Raw genomic sequence first — 20,167 nt, forward strand, 5'->3', positions numbered from 1 at the left:
TGAGGTTCCAAGAGGTTTCTGTCTTGTCACAAGTGAATGTGGAACTGGGACTGAAGCCTGTGTCTCCTGCTTCCCAGCCCTGTGCTCCTTTCTCTGCACTGAAGCAAGTCGCCTTACAGGCCAGGACTTGGACTTGCTTACTGTGCATACCAGGCCTGGGGGATGAGCCTGTGCCCACAAGCCCGTGGCTCTACTCCTTCCACATCAGTCTTTTCTCTTCCCTTCCTGCCTGGCAGCCCTGAAGCCACAGGACTCCTGGGGGGCATGGCAGCCTGTGCGCCCACTTGCTCGTGGGAGGGGAATGGGGAAGGTAGGAACTCGTCTATCCACAGAGCCCCAGGGTCTCCGGGAGGAACTGAGCCAGTTGCATGTGTAGCATTTGAGCAGTTGCAGAACATTCTCGAGAAGCAGGGCTACGGGAAGGGCCTGACTTGAATCAGGCTGGGCCAGAGAAGGCAGGTTTACTTGGTGTGCAGCATGGGAAAGGGCATTTTCCTGAGCCTGAGCAAGGGGAAGCAGGCTTCATAAACAGCAGCAGGGTCCAAGTTTAATAAACAGAGGCGCCCTCGGCCCTAAAAATACAAGGTGAGCTGACAAGAGCAGCATTCCCCACTCACAGACTTTTATGGGGCCATTGCTGGCAGCTCTTGTACCAGAAGTGGTGGGAGATGTCCTGTCTTTCTGCCTAAACAGGTGTCTTCTGCAGGTCCCCACCAGCCCGAGAAGCCAGGCCTGGTTATCTGAGACTGGCTGACCTCTGGCTGGGATTCGCACAGCAGGAAGGTCCCCTCGGGAACCTCCCTTTCCCCAGCCCCCTGCCAAGGTGCCTTTGTTGCTGGGGCTCAGCTTCTGACCTCCCAGTTGCCTTCCGTCCTTCCTCCCAGGGCCCGGCCCTTCCTCTTGCAGGGGCCTCCTGACACGGCCACTCAGAGCCCTCCCCCAAGCCTGGCCTCCCTGCCTGTGGCCTGGAGCAAGGCTCCGGACTGCGGCTGTACAACGACTTCCCTTGCTGGGTGGTACACCATTGTGTGACCGGCCTGGGCTGGCCCGGATGCCCCCTGCAGCACAGCTGTTCTGAGCTCTGGGTGATATGGGGCTGACAGTGGGGTGGGGATGGCCTCGGCCGTTTGTAAGAAAGCTCTGCTCTCAGGAAACTGGGGTGGAGGAGAGCCCAGGGAGAAAAGAAGAGATGGGAGGCCTTGGATATAGGATTTCTCTTGGTTTTAGGGAGACTTTGTAGCGAAATCCCACCTTCCTGCTTAGGAAGGCTTATCTTTTAAGACATGGAGGCAAATGCCTTGTCCAGCGCCTTCCATGGCTCCTATCTCTGAGCTTCTGGCACTCTGTCACATCTGAGGGTTGTCAGCGTCTGTTACGTGTCTGTTTCTCCCCACTAACTGTAGGCTCTGTGAGGGCAGAGCTGTGGCCAACCCATCTCTGACTTACAGGCCTGGCACATATTTAGTGTTGAATGAATGAATGAAATAATGAATTAATAACTCTTACTTGCCCTTGTCCAACAGGAAGGTTGGTCCTGTGCTACCCCTGAGGGCTGGCTTGAACCAGGCAGATAACTGTAGGTGGGAACAAGAGGATTGCATATGGGTCTGGTGGGTGTCTTTAGACAGAGGTATGTACCCTGTTAAACCATGGTGACCTTTCCTGGAACTTTGAGATGGCTGGTCTGAGGCTTCTTGGGGCTCTGGTTGGTCTAGGAGAGGCTGGAATGATCCTACTTCTTCAAACACTCCTCCAGGGAGATCTGCCCAATGGCAGAGAAGGTACCTTCTCTGGTCACCTTTGGCTTGGGGGCACTCATGACCCTGGAAGGTTCACAGTCCAGACGTGACAGTCTGGTCAGTGGCAACGAATCTTTAAGGGTTCAGCACTCCTTGGAGACAAATGCCAACTCTGGGGAGCGGGGGGCAGTGGCTGTAGGGTTCTAACTTAGCTGGGGCAGGAGGGAGTGAAGGGGATGCCTGAGAAAACATTGGCACCAGCCCTTGGGGCCTGCTGCAGACAGACATCATGGGGAGGATATGTAGACAGAGAGCCCTGCTCTGGGCTCTGAATGCTGCCCTGGGTCTAGACCACCTGTGGCTCCCTGGACCCGCCCTGGCTTATCACTCGCTCTTAGGCCTTTGTTCAGGTTGATGCCCAGATCCAAAATATGCTTTCCCTCTTTGTTGTGCTAACTGTGACTGACTGACAAGACAGCCGAGGTGTCACCTGCCCCTAGGAAGCCTTCCCCAAGGTCCATCTACACCTTGACTTCATTGTCTCCCTTACTTGGCTGCACTTCATTGTAGCACACTGGCTTCATCTCTGTATCTCTGGGGCCTGGCACAGAGTGGGCATTCAGGGAATGCTGGTTGAACAAATAACTGAGCAAATAGTCCAGTGCTAAGTTCTCAACAATGCTCCTGTGGTCCCTGCAGTTCTTTACTGTGGTGTTGCCAACAAAATATCAAATCAAAGTGATCTTTTCCCAACATGAAGAAGCAGAAAAAACTTGAAGGGATGGATTCATTTTGACTTAAAAGTTTTTTCCTAGAAATGTTTCCCCAGCTGGTACTTGATACTGTTTGTCTATTATGATATTACAGCCCCCAGGACCCATATACACACATATACATACACCCCATCCCTGATCTTGGTCATCCTGAAGGTGTTTTCTGGGATTAGTGTTAGTGATGACCAGGACGAAGAAGGTAGACAAAAGGAGACTGCATTTCTCACCACCCAAATTCCCACACTTCTACCAGGGAGCTGGAACAGGCCAAGACCTGCTTTAAGGAGAACCAGAATGCTCTCCCTGTGTGTGTGAGGAGGCAGTGCCTGTGGGTCTCCACTGGGCTTGGGTGGATCTCTGCAGAGGGTATGGTCAACAGATGAAACTTCTGACCATGGGGACCAGCCCCAAGTTCTATGGGGGCTGCTTGGGGAGTAGCCCATTCATTTTGGGTGGTTAAATGTGGCTAGGGTGATTTCACATTTCTCTAATTCTCATTTCTTCCTGGGACCAAAAGGAAACCAGATGTTGCCTCCCCAACTCAGGGTCTTAGAGTATTATGGGTCTCACCTACTGCCTCCTTGGGAAACTCTAGGACTGTGGGGTTTGGGGAAGCATGGGGAGTGGGCATGAGAGTGGTGTGTTCACTGGCCTAGGTTAGGATGAAGAAGAGCAGCATGGCAAATGCTGAGCTGCCCATCTCTTTCTCACTAACAGAGCTCTATTTTTATTTGAGGCAGTGTTATATGTGGCCCCCAAGTAATAAGCCAGTCCCAACAATCCTGTCCCTCATTTTTTCCAACCTCCTTACAGCTAGGGTGCCCCTGGGAACCTCCCCTGGCTAATGAGTCACAAGAGAACTCTGGAGAACAGTTCCAGAAAATTTTGTGCTTTCCTGATAAAAAGGCAGAAATTGCTTGCATGGCTCTTTGTTTTTTTGTCATTTTCTGCCTTGAATGCTGACATGATGGCTGGAGCTATAGCAACCATGTTGCAACCATAAGGGAAAGGACAAGAAACATTAGCTCTGACATCACTGAGCACAAAATCAAAGTGTGTGTTTCCACAAAGTTTCTCTGTGGAATTGCTGTTATGTGATAAAAATGTATTCTCATTTATTTATGAATCCATATTTGAGTTTCTGTTACTTGTAATCAAACACATCTTTAAATGCTATTGTAGAGAAGACCAAGAAGATGATTCACTCTGAAGCTAGGTGCAGGTACAGAGGGGTTGCCACATAAAAAAACTGAGTCCCTCCATGTCGCCACAATAAATGATACCCTACCTGTCCTCCCCTCAGTTAGTTATATATGTTCTGTAAATATGTTTCTGTTTCGCTTACTGGGTGTGATTGGTTGAAGTGATTACTATCATCCTGGGGTCTTCAGGATGTGGTTTCCTGGGATTGGCCCAATTCCACCATCCTCCCCAGAGAAACTCCACATAAAAAGCCCTGCCTAGATCTGCTCTGACCCCACAGTTCACAGTGCTACTGCCAAAAGAGAGGGGTCTAACAGAATCACCTTTGGAGGGCAGAAGGATGGAACTGAGGTCTCATTTACAATCAGGGTGCCTAGGATAAACAGATTACACAAATGTCTCAATCCTTACACCTCCCTGTATGTACACTCTGTGCAGTGTGCCTTTGCAGTTCATTCCTTCAAGAGATCAAGTTTATTTCCCCATATCTTGAACCTGGACTGGTCTTCTGACTTGCTGTGGCAAACAGAAATGTGGCAGAAGCAACCATGTTCAGTTCCAAGCCTGGGCCTTATGAGGCCTTGCATGCTTCTGCTCTTTTCCCTGGACCTTTTCTGGCTCCACATGAACCAGTATGGACTAGCCTTCTAGAAGGAGAGAGAGAGGTGGCCCAGTTGCCCTGTTATCCTGGCTGATGGGAAACCAACCCCCAAAAGAACAGCTATTCAACTGATACACACAGCTGTCTACACACACATGTGGGAGCCCAGCTGACAGCAGAACCACCCTCCAGATAAGCCAGGTCTCAAGTGCCAGCCTGCAGAACTGGAGCTAAGTCGATGGTTGTTTAATGCCTCTGGTTTGGTTTTGAATGCAGGAATATTGTGGTGATAAGATAGCTGATATACTCCTCTTCCTCATGGTTTACCAAGCGCTTCCACAGACAAGAGCTAACTCAATTCCCCACACACCACCTATGAAGCAGATATTATCTCTCTTTTATAGATGACAAAACCAATATTCAGAGAGGTCCTGACTTGCTCATGATCATGCAGCCAGCTCACAGTAGAAATCACAGTCCAGCCCATCACCCCACATGGTGTCACCATCCAGCCCCGCCAGCCCCACCTCCTTCTCCAACTCTGCAGACTTTGCACACTGCCTTGAGCAGCGGTCCCACCCATCCACGCATCAGGCTGGACCACAGACATGAGCCCCCTGACCCAGAAATGTTGCCACAGCATGTTACACCAACATGACGCAGGGGAAGAGCCCAGAGGGCACCTTTCCCCATTTGGCACAGAGGCCCACAGATGTGCAGCACACTTGGCCGGCGGTGTGCAGGCTGGCCAGACCCCGAGGTACAGGCTCCCTCTGTGTGGTCTCCTAGCACCGCCCCGGGTGAGCAAATACGGCTAAATCAAGGCTCAGAGTGGCTGCAGAGGCAAGTGAACCAGCACCCTAGCTTGGCACACACAGGCCCTCCATAAAATACTCACAGGCTGAGGGATTCAAGGCATGATAATGGAGTTGTTGCGAACTCACCGGCGCGTGGCATTCCACTCCTACCCATCTCGTCCCATGGCACAGAAAGCAGAGCTGCCCCTCCCCCACCCTCCTCTCCCAGCGGCCGCCCCCGATCACTCACCGATAGGGTAGGGGTGCCCTCGTCCTCCACGGTGACCACCAGGTGGTAGAAGCTCTGACGCTCGCGGTCAGGTGGGGCGGGACGAGTGGCGATCTCGCCACTGATGCGGTCCATGCGAAAGGTCATGTCCTCATTGCCCCCGGTGATATAGTAGGACAGGATGCTGTTGATCCCGATGTCACGGTCAGTGGCTCTCACCTGGACCACAGCAGTGCCCCCGCCCACGTTCTAGGGGGAAAGCAAGAAAGCAGTCATTCTAGGTTCAAGGCCTTTGGGGCAAAGTCTAGCTCCTGCTCTTGCTCGGGAGCCCAAGACTGGTACCTCTAGAAAGCTCTGCTCTGATGACCCCAGGACAATAGTGAGGCAGATAAAGACGATGGTGGCGAACATCCTGCGGGTACCTACTACATGCCTCGGCCTTCGTGAACACATCAAATCCTCTTACAATGCTATAGATTAGGTCACCCTATTTACAGATGCAAAAACTGAGGTTCAGGGAAGGAATGTGTGCAAATCATACAGTCAGTGGAAGAGCCAGGATCTGAATCAAGGGAGGTCTTCATGAATGTTCAACCTGACACCCACTAGTGCCTGGGCAAAAATTTTCCTGGAGTGGCTTAATCTTATGACTGAATAATAAATGAACTGTTTATACAGATATCGAAAAGAAACTTATGGTTACCAAAGGGGAAACTGGGGGCGGGGTGTGGGCATAAGTCAGGAGTTTAGGGTGAACATACACACCCTTCTATATATAAGATAGATAATCAGCAGGGACCTACTGTATAGCACCATGAGTTTGGGTAAACTCCGGGAGTTGGTGATGGACAGGGAGGCCTGGCGTGCTGCAGTCTATGGGGTTGCAAAGAGTCAGACATGACTGAGCAACTGAACTGAACTGAACTGAACTGTACAGCACAGGGAACGCTACTCAATATTCTGTGATAATCTATATGAGAAAAGAATCTGAAAAAGAATGAATACATGTATAACTGAATCACTTTTTTGTATACCTGAAACTATCACCATATTGTAAATCAACTATACTCCAATAAAGATTTTTTTAAAAATGAACAGTTTTATTTAAAGGCAGCTCTCCCAGGTAAACCTCAGTTTCCTGTTGGTGGTGAAATGCCACTTTCTTCTTTCCTTTTTTTTTTTTCCAGGACCTGGCCCAGGTGTCAGGGATTGAACCATGAAAGAGTAAGCCATGTCCCCAGCCCCATGATCTGAGAGACTAGTGGGCCAGGCAGATATTTAAACAGGTGCTTCACAGTTGGCTATACCCACTCTTCATTCTGGACAGCTGTATGGGCCCCAGGGCTACCCTCACCTCGTTGACGCTGACATTGTATCCAAAGGGGCTCTCGATCACTGGAGGGTTGTCATTGATGTCCAGGATGGTCACCTGCAGGATGTGGTCCTTCTTCCGTGGAGGGGTGCCACGGTCGGACGCCACAACCTGCAAGGAGGGGGAAGACTGGAGTCAGGGTTAACAGGTCGGGGCTGGATGAGGAACATGGAGTCCAGATGGGCTGTCTGCTCAGTGGGGAGGTCTGCGAGGTCAGAGAGACTTGCTGGCCCATCTCTGCCCCCTGGCCCTTCGCCTCTCCCCAAGGTTTCACCTTTTGCCCCATGCTGCAAACAATTGTTGCCCGATTCTTATCTGTTTGGAGACCTGTCTTTGCAATCTGACTCTGATGCGTTTAGTCTTTACCTCCCTATTCTGCCCCCGACTGTAACCTTGGGCCTGCAACCAGACCCAGGGCTCCTGTGTTTAGCTTCTATGCCTCTGCTGCATGCACTCAGATCTGCTCTCTGGTAAATAGAGAAAGAGCTTCAAATAATCTTTTTAGGAATGAGTGGGAATCCTCAGGCTCATAGACTGAGCCTGTCGCTAGGAGCCTTGATATTTTCTGGAGGCCTACAGTGTGCTAGAGCTCAGATCCCTGCGGAAGCATGGCTCTGGGGTCCCCAGAAACCCCTCAGGAAACATAGTGCATACATGCGTGCTACGTCACTTCAGTCTTGTCTGACTCTCTGTGATTCTATGGACTGTAGCCCGCCAGGCTCCTCTGTCCATGGGGATTTTTCAGGCAAGAATACTGGGGTGGGTTGCCATGCCCTCCTCCAGGGGATCCTCCCAACCCAGGGATTGAACCCACATCTCCTGCGACTCCTGCATTGGTAGGCAAGGTGGTTACCACTAGCGCCACCTGGGAAGCCCCAGGAAACAGTAGCCAGAGCAGTTCAGCAATAACGGAGGCCTTTGTGATTCCTCACCTGCATTTATGTCTCACTTCAGCAGAGAAGTCAGGTTTTTCTGCCCATTGCATAAGAGGGGAAACTGAGGCCCGGACAGAAGAGACCACCTGCCCGGCTCACAGTGTGCTTGTGGGAGAGCCAGTGCTCCATCAGCTGCCAGGCTTTCTCTCCTGGCTCTTACAGCAGGGACGACCACCCCTGCTGCTTCCTGCTCTGGGTCCAGGGACCCCTTCCAGCACACCATTTTTCCCAGATCAGCCTTGCGCATGCTCTTGGCCCTAAGGGGTGCTGCCTGCCCCATGGTGCTTGGTGACATAGGAAGCTGATCACCAGGGCGTGCTGACGGGCTGAGTGCTCTCGGGATGGAAGGGGTTGCTGCCAACCTTGAGGATGTAGCGGTCCAGCTCTTCTCTGTCCAGAGGTCTGGCCACAAATATTTCACCAATGGAGTCGTTGGTGGTGACGATCTCAAAGGCCCTGGCGATGTTACCAGAGACCAGGGAAAAGAACACCTGTCAGGGAAGAGAAAGGATGAGGGGTGAGGGTGAAGAAGTGGAGAGGACGAGAAGCTGGCCAAACCAAGGCACATTCCCCTGTCCGCTGGGGCCCTCTGCTCAGCCTGGGTGATTGAGAAGAATGCGTTTTATGCAGAAGTGATGACATCCCTCAAAATGGGGTCCACTGAGGGGGCAGAGTGTCTGTGACCGGCTCCAGGGGATGGGAAATGACATGAGCATGGGGCCAGAAAGGCAACTGTGAGTCCCACTACAGGTGATTTCCCAAGGTGGGGGGCAGGGAAGCACTGAGCCCCTTGCAAGGAGAGGCACGGCCGTGGTGTCACGTGGCTCTGTTCAGCTCTCACAACGGCCCTGATAAAGGAGCTGTCCTCTCCAGCTCAGAGAGGAGGCTCAGGAGCAAGAAGGTCACGCAGCTCGCAAGTGTCCAAGAGAACAAGGATTTGAACCCACAGGCTTCTGACTCCAGAGCCCTCTAGAGGTGTCCAAGCATTTCAAAAATGGTGGAAACCTCCTCAAACACAGCTCAGTTTGATGGACAGATCAGAGTGGTGTGAAGACTGGCATGCTGTCACCCCTCTTCCTTGTGCTCTGGGGGTGCCCCAACCTGTAGCGGTGGGGAGGGGGCGCCCGAGAAGCAGGGGGAGGAGTGTGTCCTCTTGGGGCCCTGGGGCTGTGTGGGGAGGGCTGGCCCCAGGGGTGAGATGCTGTGTGGTTTGTGGATGAGGTGACCAAGGGGTCATGGAAAGGTTAAAACCCTCTGTTTTCAGCTTGCTGCGGGGACTGAGCCGTGGCCAGCTGTGGGTGCCATTTCCCTAGGGTCCAGGCAGGGCTGACAGCTTGCATAGCTCTGTCTCTTGGACACGGACTGCAGTGAGGGCAGGGTTGTCCTGCTCAGGGCCCGGCAGAGCCTGGACGACCTGCTCCTGCTTAGGATGGGGATGGCTCCAGTGACCCCTCTGACTGAAGGCCTGTGGGAGCCCTCACAGCGCAGATCTGGACTATTTCACTGGTACCCACCTGCCCGTTGCTGCCAGCATCTGGGTCCCGGGCCTTGACAGTGGCCACGCGCTGGCCCACGGGGCAGTCCTCAGGCACACTGATCGCTGAGTCAGAGGTGAAGTCGAACCGGGGGCTGTTGTCATTCTCGTCCAGCACAGTAATGTAGACCTGGGAGTGAACATGGCCAGAGACTTCCACCTCCTTCCCTTCTTGGGCCCCACAGATGGGGTCCCACCATGGGCTCAACGGGGACCACACCTCCAATGAGTTCCAGCAGGTCAGCAAGCTTTCAGAGCCTGCCTAGGCCAACCTGACTTGACACAGAGGCCCTGAGTGGGTTTCTTCTGAGAGTCTGGTGTGGGGGGTGGGGGGGCGGTGCTGCAGACAAATGCTGGGAGCCTGGAGGGCACTCAGAAGTGGTGGGGCCTGGGAGAACTGGAAGGCATAGCCCTGGCTAAAGGAAATAGAAGCTACTTAGCTCCAAATTTGTGAGGGTGTGTCAGCTTGGCATTGGCATAGCTTCCTGTTTTTTCAAAAGGAACTAAGGAATCCAGATTTCTGTGTGGAATTAGGTGGTGATTATTGGAAGGACTGATGCTGAAGCTGAAACTCCAATACTTTGGCCACCTCATGCGAAGAGTTGACTCATTGGAAAAGACCCTGATGCTGGGAGGGATTGGGGGCAGGAGGAGAAGGGGACGACAGGGGATAAGATGGCTGGATGGCATCACCGACTCGATGGGTATGAGTTTGAGTAAACTCTGGGAGTTTGTGATGGACAGGGAGGCCTTGCATGCTGCGATTCATGGGGTTGCAGAGTGGGACACGACTGAGCGACTGGACTGAATAAAAATTAAAAAAAAAATTTTGTGCAGCCCAGCTAAAACACATCTGGTAACCAGGTATTGCTCGAAGGCCTCTTCATTTGCACCTTTAGAGGGAAGGAACCAGGACTCAGGAGCAGGAGAGGGGACTTAGGTGGCTTGGTGGTCCCAATGTGGAGAGGGAAGGGAGGGAATTTTCCAACTACCATATAAAAACAGGGGACATGTAAGTTGCATGCGAAGAGCACACTGTTTTGTGCCTGCAGCTCAGGCTTCTCCTTCAGGGTCTGATGAGCAAGCCTGGAGAGAAGGCCCGGCTGGGGATGCAGCTTCCAGCCCATGGATGGCCACGGGCCATGTAGCCAGAGTCATAGGTGCCCCTCAAGTTCACTGATGAGGGGACTGAAGTTGGGGTGGGAGGGAACCAGGCTCAGGTTTTAGCTATCCCAAGCCAGACCTCCACCCCACCCGACTCTCCTTCCTCAGGCCTGGGGCTCCAGGGCTCCCAGGTCTACTTGCTTCCTGTGTGCACAGGACTCCATGGGGAACCTGTGGAAGCGCGCCACCATACAGAGAAGGTTCCATTCATCCCCCCTCCTTCCTAATCAGGAATTCCCCCTTCTTGGTTCTAACCACACTTCCAAATTATAGGCAGCTGTCAGAAATGTAGGGAACAAACCCAGGCTTCACAGCAGGGCCAGTTCTACCACTTACTAGCTGTGTGATATGGCAAAAGTTACTCAACTTCTCTGATTTTCCATTTCCTCAGATGAGAGTAGGAACAAGAACACCTACAGCATCAGGATGCTGGAAGGAATAAATGAGCCAACAAAAAGTGATGGTGCAGGAAAAAGTGGTCCCTGTCCTGCATCTGGTCTGACAAGATGCTGCCTACCCATCATGAATTTTCATCGGGGAGTTCTGTGAAGTCCCAGAGCCCCAGTCTGCTCATCTGTGAAATGGGCATAATAATGTCTACCACGCTGTTCTCAGGGGGAAAACAAACAAGGCTCCCACAATCTGTGTGTGTTAGTTGCTCAGTTGTGTCCGACTCATGGACTGTAGTCTGCCAGGCTCCTCTGTCCATGGGATTTTCCCAGGCAAGAATACTGGAGTGGGTTGCCATTTCCTCCTCCAGAGGATCTTCCTGACCCAGGGAATAGACTCATGTCTCCTGTGTCTCCTGCACTGCAGACAGATTCTTTACCCTCTGGGCCATCCGGGAAGCACTCTCCCAAACTCTTCTCACTCTGGTCAAGATCTTGTGGGGAATCCCCATGCTTTCTCTCACGTCAGGGCCTCTGCATATGCCATTTCCTCCACCTGAAATGCTCTTCCTTCTCTATGCTTTCTGAGGAATCTCAGCTTGAATCACTTCCTCCAGGAAGCCTTCCTTGATTTCCCTGATATCTTATTATCCATTCTGTTGTGGCATATATTTATTGGTGTGATAATTTGATCAGTGTCTTTCCCCTCCCTCTATTTTACGTCTGTGAAGGCAGAGGCTGTGTCTGATTTCGGTTTCCTGTTGCGTATACCCTAAGCCAGCCCAGAGGCTGGCACACAGTAGTTGCTCCCTCTAGGATTACTACTCTGATGATGTGTTCTGGCAATGGGGACTCTGCATCAGTGAGTGAGGAGGGAGAGCAGATACCAATATCTACGGGAAGGAGCCATGGGTCTGTGCCCTCACCCAGGGTCTCATGGTCCAAATATCCCCACCCTCATCCCTCAAAAGCCTGAGAGTATTACTCAGAGCTCCTACAGCAGAGCTGTCCCCACCTACCCTGCCCCTTCCGGCTGCCTCCCCACCCGTCTCAGGGCCACGGGGACTGCTGGGATGGGAGGAGTCAGATGTAGGTGAGCTGTGGTTTGGGGGTTCCGGCCTCACAGAGGAAATGGTGGTGCCTTTAAAAGGCCCCTCAGCCTGCCTCCACCCCAACACCTCCAAGTCTGGTGTATCTGGGCCAGTGGCTCTGGGAGCCTCTGAGAGGAAGCCAGGGCAGAACAAAGCGGGGTGGGTCCTGCTTCCTGGAAGACGGCGAAGGGAGTAGAAATACAGGGGCCCACGCAGGAGTGTGTGCTCTGGAACGCCCGCGCCAGCCTGAGCACAGGAAGTGGCCGCCTGGCCCCCCGAGGGGCTTTGGCACCCCGTGGGGAATGTCCCTTGACAGCAGGGAAGAGGGACGACTGGGCCCGCTTTATGGATGAAGCTGCTGGGGCTCGTGAAGGGCCCTGATGAGCCCTCCTGGAAGACCAGGAGCCTCGCCGGGAGCTGCAGGACCCAGAGCACCTCCCCGCCATCTGCCGCCTGCGGGCGCCGCTCACTGGCCGCCCTCAGGGACCAGGGGTCGCAGGGAGCTGTGCGAGCTCCCAGTTGCTTGTAGCCTCACTCAGCCCAGGCTGGCCCCGGGGATGGTGGGGTCTTTTGGGTACGGCCTAGCCGCAACCAGGGCCCCTGGAGTCAGCACCTCGAGGGAGCCACGCGCGGGTCACAGGACACCAAGCAGCTGCATTTGGCTCTTAGCCTGGACATCAGGTTCGCTTCCTCCTTGAGGCGAAGGTGAAAGGGACTCAACGGGGGTGAAAACATGGCTGGAACCAAGGCTAATGACTAGCTGGCCACCCCACAGTTTACAGATGGCCTCAGACCTGTCTGGCTGGAGCCCAGGCCGAATCCATAATGTTCTCCTCAACGTGGCAGGAGACCACCTCAAAACCCGCCCCGGGTCTCACCTCCATATCCATTCCTAGTCCGAGATCATCACCTCTCCTACCCTTCTAGGAATCTTGCCTGACACCCCCAACCTCAGCAGTCACCCTCCCCCCAGTCTACAAGGCCTCTGTATCTTTTCTGAGAGTCCTCGGGGGTAGGGACTCACACCATATGCCAACCACTGACCCTCTCAGCACTCCCCAGGCACTGGCACTAGCGCCTTACTCCACACGACTACCGTTAACACACTTGTTACACCAACCCTGAGAGAGGGAAGGGGCCCCCCTTACAGACGCTGCTCCCATCACCCCTCCTAGCCCACAAAGGCCTCCTATCTGCTCATCGCATGCTCTGAGGAAGGCAGGGCAGCTAGCATGGTCCCCGCTTTAGATCTGATGAGAGGAACCAGAGAGGATGCACAACTAGTTCACGTCACACAGCCCAACAGAGGAGCAGAGCGGGGATGAGGCCTCAGTGTTCCTTCCACGGTGTGTTTCACCTACCCCATGTTAGTGTAACACCCACCCAGGCCGCCGTGGGAGGTGTGACGGGACACAGAGGGCAGAGAGGACGGAGCCGGATGTGGAGTTTGTGCTTGGGAGGGGCCTGGGCTCAGGTGTGAGAGTGGATGGGCTGGGGAGGTTGGGAGGGGTCTGAGCAGGGACCAGCGGCAGGCCTGTCCACATGCCCTCTCCACAGGAGAGGCAGGAAGGCCCAGCACCTCACAGGGCCCAAGCCAGTCCTGGCCACAGACAGCCCACAGGTTACTTACCTTCTGTAGGTGGCAGAGGTGGCAGGAGGCGGCCGAGGGAGAGAAAGAGGAAAAATGCAGGTGGTTATCAGTCCCAGCTCCCCCAGCCCCGGCTCCTGGAGCAGTGGTCTGTCGAGGATGCCACCCCTCTCCCACTGGTCTGAGGTCTCAGCCCTGCCGGGGCTGCCCAGGGAGGTGTGACACGGCCAGCTGCAGCGCCATCCCTGGGTGACTGAAACCCTCGCCCACTGCCTCCCTGCAGGTTGGGTGGCTGGCAAAGATGTGAGTTTGGGGGGCCTTGGAGAGGTGATGGGCTGTACCTGTTGGGGGCTCTCACCCGGGGACCCACTCACCACGGTGGAGTCCACCTTGGGGCCGCCGTCGTCTGCCACCACCGTCAAGGTGTAGAAGTCACCTTTCTCCCGATCCACAAGGCCCTTGACCGTGATCACACCCTGCAGGGAGGGGGCCAGATGGACAGTGACATCATATTCCAAGCAGTCTTGTGCCATCCCTGGACGGTCGGCCCACTTTCCCACCTCCACAACACTCCCTCTGCTGGTACACATCTCCGTAATGCTCTGTCCACTGAAATCCTACTTCTCTCTCAATCCCACTCGGATCCTGCCTCTTCCACGCAGGCGTCCCGCTTCCCTAGCCAGGTTCGGGCGTTCTCTTCTTTGGGCCCCAGAGGTGCTCTATTACCCTTTTACCATAGTTTTTTCATACCTTTCCTTGTGGTGCTCTGATCTGCATATTAGATTATTCCTGCTTCTGCTGCTCCTAGCCTGAGAGCTCTGTGAGGGCTGGGAAAGGTCTTATTCATCTCTGAGCCCCCCCATCATGACCTGTGACAAGGCCTGGCACACTGCAGCAATTACTATCTTGCCTAATTTCAGAGAAGGGATTCTGACAGAAGACCCACTAAAGCAAAGTTGGAAGAGGAAGGTCTAGGCAGTAGATAAGACATAGCTGCACTAGACACCTAGCTAAGAAAAGCTATTGCAGTAATGCCCTAAATTTATATCTGCGCTTCCTAACAGCCAAGGTAAAAAGGGAAACGTGATGACCTGCACAACTTTCATTGTCTAGTTAATAAGAAGACAGCAGGTTGCCTGCGTATAAACTTTATCTTATCACTACATGTTAAAGGGATGTATTAAAGGGATGTTTATGACAAAGAAGAGAGTGCTGGTCATATAGAAGGAGCTCAATCAACGCGGGTTAGCTTTAAAGGAATTGCGCTCCCTGCCCTCTGATGGAGCCCTGGCTGGGCTTGTCCCCAGCCTCCCTCACCGTGATGGCGTCTATCTTGAAGAGGGCTTTGGCCTGGGCGCTGGTGTAGGCATCAAAGCGGTAGGTGATCTGGTTGAGGTTGTCAATGGAGTAGGCCTGGACACGCACAATCTCGGTGCCCAGTGCCAGATTCTCCCAGATGGCAGCCTCGTAGGAGGCGTTGGAGAATTGCACAGCCTCATCCAGCTCGTTGAGCAGAGTGATGTAGACGCTGCAGAAGCCCTGGTTGAAGGGGAGTGCCTGGTCAGTGGCGGACACGTTCATCAGGTAGCTGGTCTTGGTCTCGTAGTCCAGGTAATCCACGGTGATAATAAGCCCCGTGCTCTCATCAATCTCAAACTTCCCCTCAGCGCCCGACAGGATGCGGTAGTTCACCAGGCCACCGTCCCCTGCAGGAGGACACAAGAGGCTATGCAGTTCAGGCGCGGGTGGGCTGCCTCGTGGTTTTACGAGCTGCCCCAGCATACCCACTGCTGTCCCAGAGGAACAGGGCGATGGGCCTTGGCTTGCCTACCCAGTGTGCACCACCCCCGACCTCTGTGGGTTGGATTTTCCCAAGAGAAACACAGAGGATTCAGTCAAGGTCAAGGATGGCAAGGCCCAGCATGCGCTGTTGACTCCCCCGGGGTCTGGCCTTGAGATGAGAGATATGCCAGTGGAGGATTCAGCTCCTGGAGTCCTAACATTTGGGTTCAAGTACCTCCACTGAGTATTTGGACAAGGAGACAGTGGGGTAATTAGGGATCTCTTATGTAGTGGAGGCTTTGATTTAGCAAGTGTTAGATGGGGCAACATCCTCAGAGGTGGCTAAACCTTCATTTGGTCCCTCTAGCCAAAGGGTTCCAGTGTCAGAGTCACCCTTCTTTGTTCTGCCCACTCCCTGCCCCCCAGTCCCTGTGGCCTTGGAGTACATGCTTCATCCAGGAGCCAAAGTTGGGATTCCTTAGCTGAAGTCCACATACTTCAGAGAGGATGGTTATAAAATCACTCGGGAAATCCTAGACTTCCTTGAAATTATTTGTAAAATTCTAGGTGCATTCTTTCTGGGAAGGGATCCATAGTGTTCACTAGTTTCTCAAACAGATTCCCGACCCAGAAAAGGACTTGAACCACTATCTCCCAGCAATGCCTGTGTGACCTGCACCATATAAACCTGTCGTTTAAGGGAGAGCAATCACCCAGGAGTTTTCAGGCCTATTTCTCCACCTACTCTATCCCATGCTCCAGGAATGAGCTGGGGAGGCTGACAGGGACTGGGTTGGAAGCCATGAGAGCAGCTGACATGAAAGAAGGGCAAGATCTGTGAAACTAGAAGGATAGGAAGGGCTCTCCTCTGGCTGTATCCCTGGCCTGGGGCAGAGGCCTAGATAACCAGGCCCTGTAAAGAGGACCAGAGTGACCTGACTGCCTTTCTCCTTCACTTTGCGCTGCTAACGGTGGCCACCTCTAGGGCTCCAGGGATGTCCACTGCCCTGCAGAACAAGACACTGGCTTCAGTTAAATGTGTGTGTGCCAGGCCCTGGGCTGTGCTGGCTGGAGGAGCAGGCCTCAGCCAGCTTTTGGACAAGAACTTCACCCCTCCTGGCCCTGCCCAGCCCCTAGCCAAAGGCTAGCCGGGAGCTGCCAGGTCCTGGGATGACAAACCTGGACTTCCCCAGCTTGTGACCTCTCCTCTCTCTGAAACCAGGACCACTTCCCAGACTCCTTTCCTCCTGGGACTGGGAATCTGGTGGGGATCCCAGGAGTCCCTGCCCACTTGGGAGCCACTGAGTGGGGGAGCACAGGGCAACCAGAGGACGCCAGGCCCTGTGGGAGAGGGGGCCGGGGCTGTGGCCAGTCACTCTGGGGAAAGGACTCCCTGCCTTCCTCCTGCCGGCCTCACCCGTGTCTCGGTCCGTGGCTTGGACAACGATGACTGACGTGCCAATGCCCGCTGTCTCGCGAAGCCCTAGGCGGCTGTACTGCTGCTGCGTGAACACCGGGGCCTCGTCGTTGACATCCTCCACGTACACAATCACCTGTGGGAGCCGGCCCGGGACGAAAGGTCAGGGTAGGGGTCGGGGGAGCCCAGGGCTGTGCCCACCTGAATCTGCATATGTGGTTACTGTGCTCCTAGGCCAGCTATGAGCTCTCTACAAAGGGCCTGGGGTTGTCTGGCTGGTCACTGTGTCCCCACACCTCACACAGTACCTGGCATGTGGCAGGTGTTTAAATATCATTTTGTCAGAGAACAAATCTTGTCTGGCTCTTGACTCTGCTATGAAGCCTGTGGGAACCTGTGGCTAATTGGTGAAACTTGGGCTGTTCAGCTTCTCAGCTATGAGACAGTCACATCAGTTCAACAATTCACACCCTGTGCCACTCCTAGGATGGTTATGAAGGCAAAATGAGCCAGGGCTTCGAAAAAGTGCTTGAAAAGTTTAAAGGGACCCCATTCAAACACCAAGATACCTCCGGGAGAAAAGACATGAAAACATCCTCGGTCATAGCAGACCTCCAGATTCATAGACTCCTCCAGATTCTCACGCGCTCTCTCTGGTGCGCTCACTGCCAGTGTGCAACACTGCGGCTCTTTGTGGGGGACCAACCCCACCCCGCCAGCCCCACTCCTGCTGCCGGAGCCAGGAGACGCTCAGGGAGCGGGAGCCGCCTGGGAACTACGCCCACTCAGGCTAAGGCAGCCCTCAGCCTCTGACTGATGGGCAGCTGAGATGACCGTCCCCCGAACTCCCTAGGGGACTGAGTCAGTTTCCTGTGTTCCACTTTGCTGGCTGCCTTTCCTTCCTGGTCCATGCCCCTTCCGGCTTTTCCTGGGCACACTTCCGATACTTCCTACTAATCACGTTCACATGAACCCTTGTCTCAGGATTGGCTTCTGCAGACCCAGCCCAAGACAGTGGTTGTCCCTGAGTTGTGGAATTATGCATGATTTTCATCACTGCTTATTTACAATTTCTAATTTCTCCCTATCGAACATGTATGTCTTACATAACAACAACAGCAAAAAACAAAACAAACAATGTGAAAGATGGAGAGAGCTGTGACGGCCAGAGATCAGCACGTCACTCTTCTTTTGGTACACCCCTCTCCTTTCAACACACACACAAGCATGTGACTGTGCACAGGTCTGGCCCAGGCAGGAGTAGGACCAGGGCTGTGTCCAGAAGGACCAGTGTGGCGGGGAGGGGAGTTATAGTCAGAGGGTAGTGGGGCTCAAGGAACCAGAGGGAGGCTCAGAGCTCCTGCCTCTTTTCCCAGATGAGGGAACAGAGGCCCAGAGACGGGGAGGGACTTGGCCGAGGCCTCAAGGTCACTGACAGCTGGGAAGAGAGTGATGGTTCTCCTGGTTCCCAGTCCAGCAGCCCTACCACTCTTCGCTCCATGCTGGGGATGAGCTGGCCCCAGAACAGGAGAGAGACCCTCCTTCCAGACTAACAGAGCCTGGGCCAGCAGGAGCTTGCCAACAGAGCAGGCAGGAGCCAATGGGGCTGGGGCAATGATGCGCGGCGTGGAGTGCGCATGTGGTCCCCAGTGCCGATGGCGGAGCAAGGTCCCATCTGAGAACATGAGTATTTGGGTTCTGATTGATCACTGCCACTCAGATCAGCCTCAGCTTCTCTTCCTGGGTTAGTGGGGAATTAGCTGGATGGAAATGAAGGGGCTTCTGTTGGTATAAGCAGAAATGGTGACCTGAGTGGCAGACAACTATGAGGTGAGTGGGGTGGCAGAGTAGTGGGGAGGAGATGTCTCTGGGGGTGAAGTTTTCTCTACTTCCCTGCTCTTGGGGCCCCTGTAGTTCTGCTAGGTCATCAAATTTTCATGTCCAGACACCCAGAACCCAATATGCAAACTAGCATGCCTACTCCAGAGCACAGCTGCTCACAAGCCAGAACCTTCTAAGTCTGGCTTCACCAAGAACTTGGCTGGGGAGATCCTGGGTGGGGTGGGTGGGTGGGTGTGAGGGGGAATTTGCATGGATGAATTTCAGGAACTCTTTTGCTATAAACAGAAACTACCCATCCGTCTCTCGAAACTGTGAGCCTTCTCCTTCCCGAGTTGGCTTGGCCAAATGACCTTGACTCCAAGAGTCATGGCGGAAAAAAACAGGGCTAATCTGACAGTGCAATAAAGAGGAGTGAGGTAGCATGGAGCCTGGGTGTGGCCCTCCATAAGACTGGCTGCATGCCACTCTCCTCTTGCTGGTTTCAGCCTTGTTTATAGCAGCAGAGACAGGAGGCAAAATGGTGTGTGGTTTGCGAACCTGAGAGACACAGATGTACAGGAAACAGGTCTGCCAAGTTCCTGCTGAGCAGGAGGGCTCAGTGACTGAGCTGCTGGGCTCCCCGGAGAACTAGCCCCACTTTCTGTCTAGTGCTGTGCCCTCCAGAGGGGACGAGTCAGGAGACTGTGTGTGCACATGCGCACTGTCTTCAGGAAGGTCCTGGCTTTTCTTGGGCTCAGGGATGTGGGAGCTGTGTACGATAAGGGCCATCAAGTTCTGACCCCGTGGGCAAGCAACCAAATCCCCACCTTAAAAATGACTCTTGGGCATAAGGCAGCAGTGGTTTCTGTGCTCTGGAACCTTCTGTGAGGCAGTGGGGTACAGCGGTTAAGAGAACAGATCTGAGCTGACTGCCTGCCGTGTGACCCTAAACACATTGGCCAAGCCCTCCTTGCCTCAATCTCCTCATCTATAAAATGGGTATAATAACAGTGCCTACATCAGAGGGCTGTTATGAGGCTTAAATGAGCTCAAGCACAAGAGGCACTTAGAAAAGCGCCTGGCACAGAGTGAGGGTGCTTAACGTTCCGCAGGGTTCGTGGGGAGAGGCACAGAGTGTGGCTGAGCAGGTGTGGCTCTGGGTGTCTCTCCCTGCACCGATGGGCGTAGCTTGGCTTTGTTTGTTTTACACTGTACCTGGGGTGCTGCATACTATTTTGTTAGAAAGGTTTGCAGCTGCAATGCTGAGGCAGTGACAGGAGCAGACCCCGGAGAGAGGTGCCCACCCGCTCCTGGGAGGGAGGTGAGTGGGGGTGGGGCAGGAGGGCTGCGGTTACGCAGCTCGAGGTCCAGGGTGCCAAGCCAACCTACGCTGACATCGGTCACCCTGTGGCCTGAAGCTGGCCCCACTTAGGGCATGCTCTGAAGTGGGTGGGTTACTTATTCACATGCTGATTCAGTATCTCATCGTCATGAAGGTGAGCGTGGCTGTGTGGGGCTGATTCAGTGCACATTTAGGTAACTGTCTGACCCTCAGTCATCAGGGCCCTGGAATCATTCTAAACAGCCCCACGGTTTGAAACGCCAAGGGATCTGACCCCCTCGGCCACCTCCATCAGGGCAGACCTCACTCAAAGGGGCAGCCGTAAGCACTCAGGTCTCCCTCGCCATCTCTTCCTGGGGCAGAGCTGCGGGGCAACAGCAGAAGATGGGC

General features: G+C 53.9%; 1 protein-coding gene across 10 annotated transcripts in view; it reads right to left on the bottom strand.

Annotated features, from left to right (window-relative positions):
• Window positions 1–20,167, bottom strand: part of CDH23 (cadherin related 23) — a 433,939-nt gene that overhangs the window by 71,103 nt on the left and 342,669 nt on the right. For 9 of the 10 annotated variants that reach the window (XR_006270872.1, XM_043476661.1, XM_043476663.1 and 6 more), the window contains 8 exons: window positions 16,615–16,750; window positions 14,733–15,121; window positions 13,790–13,891; window positions 13,458–13,460; window positions 9,164–9,313; window positions 8,012–8,140; window positions 6,697–6,825; window positions 5,364–5,591 (listed from right to left, as the gene is read on the bottom strand). Coding sequence is in view for 9 of the 10 variants with exons in the window: in XM_043476661.1 (XP_043332596.1) it covers window positions 5,364–5,591; window positions 6,697–6,825; window positions 8,012–8,140; window positions 9,164–9,313; window positions 13,458–13,460; window positions 13,790–13,891; window positions 14,733–15,121; window positions 16,615–16,750 (1,266 nt within the window). In the remaining variant the exon portion in view is untranslated. The remainder of the gene's footprint in view (window positions 1–5,363; window positions 5,592–6,696; window positions 6,826–8,011; window positions 8,141–9,163; window positions 9,314–13,457; window positions 13,461–13,789; window positions 13,892–14,732; window positions 15,122–16,614; window positions 16,751–20,167) is intronic. The other variant, XM_043476660.1, reaches the window with a different exon arrangement.

Source organism: Cervus canadensis, chromosome 8, assembly GCF_019320065.1.
Source record: "Cervus canadensis isolate Bull #8, Minnesota chromosome 8, ASM1932006v1, whole genome shotgun sequence".
Lineage (NCBI taxonomy): Eukaryota > Metazoa > Chordata > Mammalia > Artiodactyla > Cervidae > Cervus > Cervus canadensis.